Source organism: Leucopleurus acutus, assembly GCF_964270905.1.
Source record: "Leucopleurus acutus genome assembly, chromosome: 11".
NCBI classification, from domain to species: Eukaryota; Metazoa; Chordata; class Mammalia; order Artiodactyla; family Delphinidae; genus Leucopleurus; species Leucopleurus acutus.
Window position 1 is genome coordinate 99,520,901 of NC_139152.1, and position 11,239 is coordinate 99,532,139.

General features: G+C 55.4%; 1 protein-coding gene across 2 annotated transcripts; it reads left to right on the plus strand.

Annotated features, from left to right (window-relative positions):
* Window positions 1-2,134: 2,134 nt before the first annotated feature.
* UPK3A (uroplakin 3A) lies at window positions 2,135-9,905 on the plus strand (the record flags this gene model as incomplete). Of its 2 annotated transcripts, XM_082851221.1 has the most annotated exons (6): window positions 2,135-2,186; window positions 3,129-3,284; window positions 4,160-4,439; window positions 5,966-6,048; window positions 7,947-8,079; window positions 9,746-9,905. In XM_082851221.1, the coding sequence occupies 6 exons, from the start codon at window positions 2,135-2,137 to the stop codon at window positions 9,903-9,905; spliced, it is 864 nt and encodes a 287-aa protein (XP_082707347.1). The 2 variants fall into 2 exon arrangements, with proteins under 2 accessions (XP_082707347.1, XP_082707348.1); XM_082851222.1 differs by lacking the exons at window positions 4,160-4,439; window positions 5,966-6,048.
* Between the last annotated feature and the right edge of the window lie 1,334 nt (window positions 9,906-11,239).

Here is an 11,239-nt window from a genome sequence, read left to right on the forward strand (position 1 = left end):
ATTATTGGTGACGTCAGATTTGACTGTTTCAGTAAGTTGGTGTCTATAGATTTCTGTGTATCTTTTTCCCTAAAAAATTTGACCCTATGATTTTAACGTTTTCTGAGATGATTCCTTCTCGAATCAGTTATTACCAGGCTGGTTGTAAAATAGTGCTTTTTGGTTTTGTCATTCTCTCTACATTTATTCGTTGGTGTTCTTCTTTAAAGAAGAATTTTCCCTTCTCTCATGAAACGTTTTTTAAAGTATCAGTATTGGGATTTCCCTGGTGGTCCAGTGTCTAAGATTCTGTGCTTCCCACACTGGGGGTCTGGGTTCGATCCCTGGTCAGGGAACTAGATCCCACATGCATGCCGCAACTAAGAGCCCACATGGCACAACGACGATCAAAGACCCCACGTGTTGCAACTAAGACCTGGCTCAGCCAAATAAATAAATATTTTTAAAAAGTATCAGTATTGACTCATGGATTTGAATTTTATCCAATGGGCTAAATATGTTACTTTGGTTATTTATTTTGTGCTCAAATTTTCCCCAATCTGACCATTGGGAGCCCTTTCACGCCCCTTCTGTGCCATCGTTCTTCGAGAGCTTCTTTACTTTCTAAGCTCCTCTGGACTTTCCCTGCCCCAGCCCTGGAGTCGCCATCTCTCCAGGGGCTCTGGTGTGGTTTGCTGGCGGATGAGGTTTCGGGTCCAAGAGTGTTAAGTGAGCTGCTTGCAATAGGCTGTCATCCCCTCTATATCCTCTCAATAGACAGAGCTTGGGAGTCGTTTTGTTACTTTTTCATAATAATATTGCTAATTGAAAATACTCCCCCTTCCCCCACTCCAAATCCCCTTCATCCTATGGCGGGAAGCTGGGTCCTGACAGCACCAGTCCTAGGGTGCACCAAAGTTGCTTCCCAGATGCTCTGTCTCCCACCGTCACCACTGCCTCACCAGTGAGGGCAAGGGTCTCTTTGTCCTTAGAAGATTCTCCACCAAGGGAGCACAGGCAGGCAAGCCTGTTCCAGAGTCCCTCAGGTACAGTCCTTTTCTTCAAGTGATTATACCAGCAACGTCATACACAGATTCACTAGTTACTGTTGGGCTCCAGTTTAAAATTTTCCCATGCTTTTACTTTCTTTGTTGTTTTGTTTTGTTTTGTTTGTGGTACGCGGGCCTCTCACCGTTGTGGCCCCTGCCGCTGCGGAGCACAGGCTCCAGACGCGCAGGCTCAGCGGCCATGGCCCACGGGCCCAGCCGCTCTGCGGCATGCGGGATCCTCCCGGACCGGGGCACGAACCCGCGTGCCCTACATCGGCAGGCGGACTCTCAACCACTGCGCCACCAGGGAAGCCCCTCCCATCCTTTTACTTTTATTTTTAAAATGTAAAATCTAAGGTGTGCTGGGAGATGTGCACGCTTCCTGATGCTGGAGGGAACCATCTGGTCCAGGTGAAGACCCCAACACTATTCTCAAAAGCTCCCCCAGGAAGCACGCCTTGAAAAGCTGATCCACCCCTTTTGAAACAGCCTTGGGCTGGGGGTAGCACTCCTGCGCTCCACCAGCCCCGGAGCCCACCTGCAGCCTTGGCGAGTCCCTGGCCTCCCGGGGCCTTGGCCTTGCGCCTGTGAACTGAAGGGGCACACCAGAGGTCTTCAGACAGCTCACAGACCCAGGACTTCCAGGTTTTCCATGACACCACTTTCACCCGTTAACCCGTTTCATCTTCACAAGAGCCCAGTGAGTGGCACGTAGTAGGGTTTCCATAAATAGAATTCCATAAAGGAATCAGCGTCCTCACTTTACAGTGTGGAAACTAAGGCTCAAAGAGGGCGTGGTTTGCCCCCAAGGTCACATTAGGCGAGAGACACCCTGAAAGCTCCGCTCCAGCCTCGGCACACAGTAGGAGCTTCGGTCAGGGGACGGGGAAGGTCCGGCGGGGATGGATTTGTGCCCTGAGCACCTCGCGGTCCGGGGGAGCCCGGGGCGGGGTTTATGCAAATATTCCGCGAGGAGGCGGAAGATTGGCTGGCTGCGGCGGGGGCGGGGCGCGCCGGCGGCCCAGGGCGGACAGGTGAGCGGCGGGAGAGGCGCGGTGCACGCTCGTCCCCTGGACCGCCCGCCCTGTCGCAGCTTCTCTCAGGCTATGCCTCCGCTCTGGGTCCTGCTGGCCCTCGGCTGCCTGCGACTTGGCTCAGGTAAACAGCGGATGAGAGGAGGGGGCTGTGCCCGGGGAGGGCGGGCAGCTGTGTCCCGGCGCGTGTCCTGCACCCTGATCCTTCTGAAGGGTCCCCAGAGGAGCCTGGATGGAAAGTGGCACCAGGAATGGGAACTTATTCCCTCCACGAATGGGCACAGATGCCTGCTCTGTGCCAGGCCCTGTGCAGGCTCTGGGGACCCAGATATTAATAATAATAACCAATGTTGATTAATAAGCTTCTTCTGATGGGGATTCGAGGGCTCCGTGTTGGGTGCTGCAAGGGAAACACAGGGGACTGTGGGAGAGCAGAGAAGGGACTGGACTAGACTCATGGTGATGCTTGGACTCGGGACACGGAGGGATATTTCATGTGAAGGGGCAGCATGGGCAAGTTCAGGGAGGAGAGGGGTGGCATCGTCTATCCTGGGAACCTCCCACCCATTGTCCATCGGTGTGACCGGAGCATGAGGTCAGGGGGTGTGCATGGAGGGGAGGCTGGAGACCTACGAGGCAAGGCCCAGAGCTTCAGGACCTCACTGCCCCTCCAGAGAGGCTGGACCGTGTTGGAGGGCAGTGGGGAGCCAGGAAGGGGCCCAGCAGGAGAGGGACGCAGTCAGATTTGCACGATAGAGCGCAGAGGATCGGGTAGGGCTGTTTCCTAGGGTCCAGGTGAAGAGGGTGGACTCAGACCAGGATGACGGGGTGGAGAGATGCATAGGAGGAGCAATGGGGTTCTTGGTGACTGAATGTCTGTTGGGGGGAGCAAGAGAGAAGTAGTTCAGCTGGATTTCCTGGTTCTAGTCAGGATGGCTGGGTGGGGACAGGGATGCTGCCCGTGTCTGCAGAGGGAGGGGTGTGTGTGTGCGCACGCGCGCAGAGCATGCCCACGGGTGTGGACAGTTCTGCTGGGGGTCAGCTCCTGGCCTCATTGCTCCTCCAGGTGTGAACCTCCAGCCCCAGCTGGCTAGTGTGACCTTCGCCACCAGCAACCCCACACTCACCACCGTGGCCTTGGAAAAGCCTCTCTGCATGTTTGACAGCCCGGCGGCCCTCCATGGCACCTACGAGGTGTACCTCTATGTCCTGGTCGACTCGGGTAAGGGTCCTGCTTCCTCTGGGCTGCTCTGAAAGGGGCTTTGAGCTGTCTGCAGGCAGGAGGGAAGGAGACAGGTAGAGGGGTGCTCCATCCCTGCAGTTAAACCACCCATGCACCTCACTGATATGCACTGGTACCCGCTGTGTGCCAGCCCTGGGCTGGGTGATTGCGGTCCCAGACGTGCATCTGCCCTGGAGGGACATCCAGTCTAGTGGGGGGAATGATAACAGCACCCAGCACTGAGTACTTACATTGTGCTTCCTGCTTCGCACACCTTAGAGCTGATAGTTACAACCTGCCTGCAAGGTTAACTGTTAGGATGCTCATCACAGGGGCAAATAATCGGGGCTCAGAGAGGCTGAGCAACTCATGGGAGCTCCCGGAGCTGGAGAGCAAATCAGATTCTCTGGTCCTCAAGCTCAAGTCCTGCCCAAGGCTTCCCGTGGTAGTTCAAGATCGGTGTTTGGGACGGAAGCCACGCATTCGGGCTTGCTGGCTCTGGGCCAGCCCCGACCTGCTCACTGGCAGCAACCCTGGGATCTGAGAGTGGGGACCCGATGACAACCTCTTACGTTTCTAGCCAGCAGCCATTTACAGCAGCTCCTGTGGGGTCATCATTTTATTCTTTCAGCAAAAGACTGCCTGCCTGTGCCCAATCCCAATGTGCAGGCACTGCGAGGTATTTTCCTCCCATTTCACAGAGGGTCCAGAGAGGTAAAGTGAGTGGTCCAAGATCACCCAGCAAGTAAGGAAGAGACCCCAGGGCCCAGTACAGCACTGGCGCAGAGAGGATGCTTAGGGACGTTTGTTGAATGACTGAGTGAGTGACTAAGCTGGGGTGGCCAGGAACCTCACTCCCGGCACTGCCTCTACAGCCAGCTTCAGGAACGCCTCTGTGCAGGACAGCACCAAGGCCCCACTCAGCTCGACGTTCCAGCAAACAGAGGGAGGGAGGACAGGCCCCTACAAGGCGGCGGCCTTTGACCTGACCCCCTGCAGCGACCTGCCCAGCTTGGATGCTGTCAGGGATGTGTCCCGGGCCTCGGAGATCCTGAACGCATACCTGGTCAGGGTGGGCACCAATGGGACCTGCCTGTCTGACCCCAACTTCTGGGGCCTCTGCAACCCACCCCTGTCAGCAGCCACGGAATACAGGTGGGTGTGAACGGCTGCGGGAGAGGGGCAGGTGTGCCCCAGCCCCGACGTGGGGCGACCTAGAACCAGTGAAGTGTGAGAAGCCACATTTCTCCGGAGCCTACCACATGCCAGGACCGTCCCGGGTGCCATAAAGGATTCCTGGCTTCCTGGGCTCGTGACCGTGCACAGGGTCCTGCGCTCAGAAGGACCCCTCTTGTCTTAATGCTCTGCCACTGCCATCTTGAAATTCTTAACTTTTAAACCAGGGGCCGCATTTTCATTTTTACACTGGGCCCTACAAGTTATGCGCCTGGTCCTGGCCCATCACCCATGTGGCAGTTCGTTTGACAGGGAAGGAGCTGTGGTCCAGAGAGGGAAGGGGGTCACCTCGAGAAAGCCTGGGGCTCAGCGCAAAGACTTCTCCCGCCTCCCTGCAGCGCGCCCTTTCGTGGCCCACCCATGAAAGGGTGCGCTTGCAGGGAGCGCACAGCGGCTCATTTTCACGCGTATTTCCTGAGCATCTTCTCTGTGCCGAGCTGGGGGCTCAGCCCTGACCCAGGGCCAGGTGTCTTACCCAGTGCCAAGCCTTGATTACACTCACCCCTGTTACCATGGAGACACCTAGGTTGGGGTCTCTGTACCCTCTAGGCCACATCTGGGGCCCAGGCCATCCCTTACCTCCATCCTCTCGCAGGGCTCAGCCATCCTCTGGCCTCAGCCACTGGGCAGGACCTGAGTCCTGGCTGTCCTCTCCCCCACCCTCAGCCCTTACCTCTGACCTTGGTCTTAACGTGGGGAAACCTCTCCCTCCTACTTGAGCCCACCCTACCTAGGGGACACAGGGCACACATCCCAGCCTCTGGAATTCTCATCTTCAAACCTAGAGAAGCAGGGATTAAGCAAAACACTGGATGCTACAAAGATTTTAAGGGTCTTCATTTTTTTTTAAGTGTCAGACTAGAGGCTGTTGATTTCTTTGATCTCAGAACATCCATCATTTTTAACTGAGGGTGAAGAAGACCTAAAGTAGGCCATGGGTATTCTGTACGGTGTCACCTGATCTTCCTTTATGTTCTGTAACACTTGGTTGGGATTTTCTGCATATAAAGTTAGCCTTTATCACAGGGCATCGGGGTTGCACGTGGATAATATTCCTTTTTTTTTTTAAGTCGCTTTTGTGAGACCAAGGACCAGGCTGGGAATAGAGGAAGGCAAAAATGCAAGAAGGACAGATGGGTCAATACTCAGCAAATCTGCTATGTGTACAATATATACGGCAGAGAAACAGAGGGGCTCCCGGAGAGAGAGCCTAGGCTCCGACGGCTTCCTGGATGAGGTGGCATCTTAGCTGTGGAAACACGTGGGCAAAGGTGCTGCCAATGCAAAGTCCAGCAGCATCCTGTTGCCAGAGCCCCCCACCGCCTCACTGGGGCCACCTAGATCTCCATCTCCTACGAGTCCCAGCTCTGCCCCGGTCCCTCCCCCTCCCTGTGGCTGAGGCTCTCAGGATGGAGAGAAGTCATCCCTGCTCCATTTCCTTCCAGATTCAAGTACGTCCTGGTCAATATGTCCACAGGCTTGGTACAGGACCAGACCCTGTGGTCGGACCCCATCCGCACCAACCGACGTAAGTGGTGGAAGTGAGCTGGGAGTGGTCCTCAAGGGAACCCAGGGAAGCACACTCATGCTGTCACTTGGAAAAGTCTCCCCAGATACAGGCAGGTTATTGGGTTATGAGGAAAATGCATCTTAAAATAGTTTAACCCAAGACTGCATCCTCCCTCTCTCCCTCCCTCCCTCCCTCCCTCCCTCGAGGACCAGGTGTCATGACAGAGGAAGGTGGAGGATTTGCAGGTGTTTGGGAGGGCCGGCTGGATGGGTGCAACTGAAGACAGAGTCAGCCGGCATTTCCAGCCCTGATGGTGCATTTGCCTCCAAAGGGCTCAGCGTTTATCCTGCATTTAGACCCTAACGAGCCCCTTGTTGAGCTCTCACAAGGACAGCATCATTATTCTGCAAGGCGGTTCCAGAGGAATCTTAGTCACAGGGGCATGAGCCCTGGAGGCAGCAGGAGTGCCATTCTCCTACGGTTTTTCTGAAATGGGGGGTCTTGCAGGCCCAGGCATCTGCCGGTGGTCCTGCCCTGTCCCCCTCAAGCCTCCATCTGAGTTCTCAACACAGATCCCAGGTTTATACACACCTACTCATGTCTGCTGAACCTTAGGGGCGGCAGAAGAGATTTCCTACGGTAATTTTGACGACCTGTGACCCTAACTTTATAACTCCCTGGGAATTCCCTGGCAGTCCAGACTCTGCACTTTCACTTCAGCTGTCCTGGGTTCGGTCCCTGGTCGGGGGGCTAAGATCCCACAAGCTGCGGGGCACAGCCAAAAAAAACAATTCCCCTGCCACCCATGGTCATCTTATGGGCCAGTTAGGGCTCTGTGAGGTTGCCTGAGGTCACGTGGCTAGTGATGGTGGAGCTGGGCAGGCATGCATGTGGCTGGGGGCTCCTTCCTACCCTCTGCTCACCCCTCCGATGGCATGCCCATGCTTTGTGGTCCCACTGAAACAGCACTGCCCTAGGACCGAGAGTCCCAAGTTCAAGCCCAGTGCCTGAGCCTCACTGCTGGGTGGGACCTCAGTTTTCCTATCTGAAAAGTGGGAAGAAGAATCCTTGCTCTGCTTCTCCAGCAGGGTTCCTTCGGGTAATCCAGATAAAAACGCCAGGCCCAGCTCTCTTGGGGCAGGGAGACAGACCTACAGGCTTGAGGCTGGAGTCTGAGTGCCCTTGAACAGGAACTCAATCTCCCTGAGCTGCAGGGAGCAATCTGCAGAACGGGGGTCTCACGGGATTTACAGGAGACACTGGATGAAAAGTGGCCACAGCTCACAGTGGGACCTATAAGTGGTTTGTCCACTTAGTTCCAAAAGGGTGACACTGGCCAGAGCAGAGGGAGGGCACAGTCCTCCTGACTCTGTTAGACTGGGGACCTTTGCTCTGCCTTTATTTTGTTTATAATCTGTATCCCATCCGTCTCGGAAGACTTGAGTCAGTTCACAATTTAAAATTATGCAAAAAGACAGTTAAAAGAGGGTGAGAGGGCTTTCCTGCTGGCGCAGTGGTTGAGAGTCTGCCTGCCGGTGCAGGGGGCACGGGTTCGTGCCCCGGTCCGGGAAGATCCCACATGCCGCGGAGCGGCCGGGCCCGTGAGCCATGGCCGCTGAGCCTGCGCGTCCGGAGCCTGTGCTCCGCAACGGGAGAGGCCACAACAGTGAGAGGCCCGCGTACCGCAAAAAAAAAAAAACAGAAAGAGGGTGAGAGCAGACACGCAAGAGAAAGTTGGGGAGTGGGATGTGGTAGCAAGTCAGATAATTTCACCTGAAACCCAGGGAGAGGCACTGACCTGTGTCCTCGCTTCATTCCTGAGATTTTAGGCTTCCAGGGCAGGGGGCCCCCCGTGCGTCCCTGGGAGGAGGCTGGGGGGTGCAGCGTCTGGAGAGTAAGCAGCCTGCATCCCACAGTCGCTCCGTACTCGGCGATCGACACGTGGCCGGGCCGGCGGAGCGGGGGCATGATTGTCATCGCGTCCATCCTGGGCTCCCTGCCCTTCTTCTTGCTTATTGGCTTTGCTGGTGCCATTGTCCTCAGCCTCGTGTGAGTACCCGCCATTGGGGGGAGGCGCGGACAGGGCTTGGGGACACACTCCACCAGGAGGGTCTTCTGAGGTGGGGAGAGCCCGGGAGCAAGAGGGCTGCCTTCCACCCTGGGTGGGGTGGGGTCTAGTGAGAGGGGAGCAGGGTCCTGAGGTGTCCAAGGTCAAGTCTTCAGCTGGGTAGGGGGTTGCTGAGCACCGGGGCTTCGTGGGCAGATCCTAGCTCTGACACAGCTGTGCGTCTTGGGCAAGTATCTTATCCTTCTATGCCTCAGTTTCCTCTTCTGGAAAATGGAGATTCTAATCAATATTATCTGCCCCATGGAGTTTCGAGGGTTAAGTAAAATATTCCCTATGGAGTCCTCAGGGCAGTACCCAGGTACTAAATGGGTATTAGCTTCTGTTGTCATTATAATTCACTCACTTGCAGTACAGATGGGGAAACTGAGGCCTGAGGGGGGAAGGGTGGCCCAGGGTCACACCACCAGGTAAAACAGAGCTGGACCAGAGCTCCTGAGTCTCCTGACGCCACTACCAACTCTGATGTGCATCTATTTAGATCAGGACTGGAGGTGTCCCATGGGGTGTCTGGAGCAGCTAACGGGGCTGCCTGGTGGGAAGACAGGAATCCACTAATCCTGGGAGGATGGAGCAGGGGGTGAATCAAGGCAGCCGCAGGTGCAGGTGCCATGAGAATCCAGAAGAGGGCAGGGCAGATCCTACCTGGGGCATCAGGGTGGGCTTCCTGGAGGAAGGAACAGCAGGAACAAATTTTTATTAGGACTGGGATGAATTGAAAACTCACATGCAGTGTGCATCTCAGCAAGAGAGGCAGGAGACCCAGGCGGCTTTAAAGATGGGGGGCGGGAGTGGGGGGTTGCCTGTCCCAGCACGGGTGGAGAGAGTGGTTGGAAAAGCTCCTTGGAGTAGGTGAAATTACGTGGAAAGGTAGAGATTAGTCAGGCAGGAAAAGACGTGGGGTGGGTGAAGGATGGAGTAGGGAGTGGGCAGTGAACTTGGAAATCAGATTGCCCTCTGACATTTAAGTTAAAAACACAGATAATAGATGAGATTAGCCACCAAGAGACTGGTCTGTCTGGCCAGACCTGGGAGCAGTCGGGATGTGGTGATGTCCTTCTCTCCCTTTGGACAGCACCAAGGTCCTGTTATCTGACTTTAGCCTGCCTCTTCCATTCGTCCCTCCTACCATCCCCACCCCAGCTCCAGCTGCACACAACTTCCCACTCTTTCCCCAGACACTCCCTAGCCCTTCCTATCAAATGCCTGGAATACCTTTCTGTGCCTCCACTCTCCTCCTTTAAGGCCAGATTAACTGCCCCCTCCTCCAGGAAGCCCTCCAGTGGACTCGTCCACTCTGTCTGGTCATTGTGTGCTGTGGTCTGTCTCCCCATACAATCTTAGCTCTTTGGGGACATTGTCCAGCTCACGGTAAGACCTGTAAATTGTTCACACAATTCCAAAAGAGTGATACTTTTCTTATCCCAGGGCCTGGCACACAGTAAGTGCTCTGGAAAGATTGGTCTATTGGATGAAGGCCTAAGGTGACCTCTGTGAAAGCAATGTCTAAGTAGAAAGGCCCCTGACCAGCTGAGGGGTTGGGGTTTGCTCTGCGCCCCTAACCCCGACACTGTTCATCTCCTCCGTCAGGTTCATGGGCAGTGCTGACAGGGAAACAGCCCACGACTCCCAGATCACGCAGGAGGCCGTCCCCAAGTCCCTGGGGACCTCGGAGCCCTCGTACACGTCTGTGAACCGGGGGCCGCCCCTGGACAGGGCCGAGGTGTATGCCAGCAAGCTCCAGGACTGAGCCCGGATGCCGCTTCTGGGCAGCCACAGTCTCCCCAAGGGTCTTGCTCAGGGGTCTGCAGGGGGCCATGTTCACACCCTGACCCCAACCAAGGCGAACACAGGGCCTGTTGGTCCAACTGCAGGAAAGCAGTTAATAAAATCTTCCCAAGATTTTGAGTTCAATAAAGACTTACAGAATGAATGAGTGAGATGCTGAATGAATGAATGAGTCGTCATTTTGAGGGTTTGCATTGTTTCTCTGGAGGGTGGGGGCAGGGGGCTAATTTTCAGTCAAAGCGAAGGTGGAGAGGGTAAGGAAATCAGGGCTGTTAGGGCACCGGGGTTGTCTGAGTCTCAGGCTCCTCCGGAAGATGGGAAATCAGCACCTCCCCTGAGGGCTTCGTGTGAGCTTTAGGGATTATTAGATGCCGTTTTGGGGTTTGCTGGCTGTGGGGTACCAGAAGCTGATCTGGGCCCAGGGTACGGCTCTGCTGGCAGCTCGTCCTGTCCCCACCACCAACCCTGTATTCAGCTCTTTCTCTTTGGGGCTCAGTTTCCTCATCTATAAAATGGGCTGATGTAAACAGTTAATTTCAGGGCCATGCACTTCTGGGTCCCTTCATAGCTTTCTCTGAGGACCCCACCACAGGCAGGCAAAAGAGGCTGCAGGACACAGGGGAGGGGCACCAAGTCCTCCTGGGGGGCAGACGGGCTCTCCCAGTCCTGGGTCTGTGAGTCTCCGCTCAGATAACTCAATTCTGTCTTCTGAGCCAGGTAGCAAGACTGCTTTCCTTTCTGGGATGTGCAAAACAAGTCAGTCCCACTTCCCATCACTGAAAGAAGAGGTTTGTCAGGGTACTTCCCCAGCGGTCCAGTGGTTAAGACGCCGTGCGTCCAGTGCAGGGGGTGCAGGTTTGATCCCTGGCTGGGGAACTAAGATCCCACATGCCAAGCGGTGTGACCAAAAAAAAAAGAAGAGGTTTGTCAGAGCAGGGTTGGTTAAAGAAAGGATGCTACCTGACAGCTGTGAAGAGCCCCAGCAGGCTGATGGGGTGCTCTCAGGGCACCAGATCACGGATGCTGAGACATGTCCAGATGCACCAGAGGGGGCCATAGCTGACAAGGCAGGAGGCCTTTGGCCCCTTTGGAATGGCATTCAGGCCCCTTCTGTGCAGCACAGGGGAGAGGAGGATAGACCTTCATCTTTGGGCAGCATGGCGTTGGGGGGCGAGCTTGGATTCGAAGACAGAAGCCAAGCCTTGGCCAGCTTCCAGCCAGTTCTATCCAGTCTGCAGAATAACCCAAGCTGGTGGGCGGGGGTGGGTGGGAGAGGCTGGGCTTGGCTCATGGATT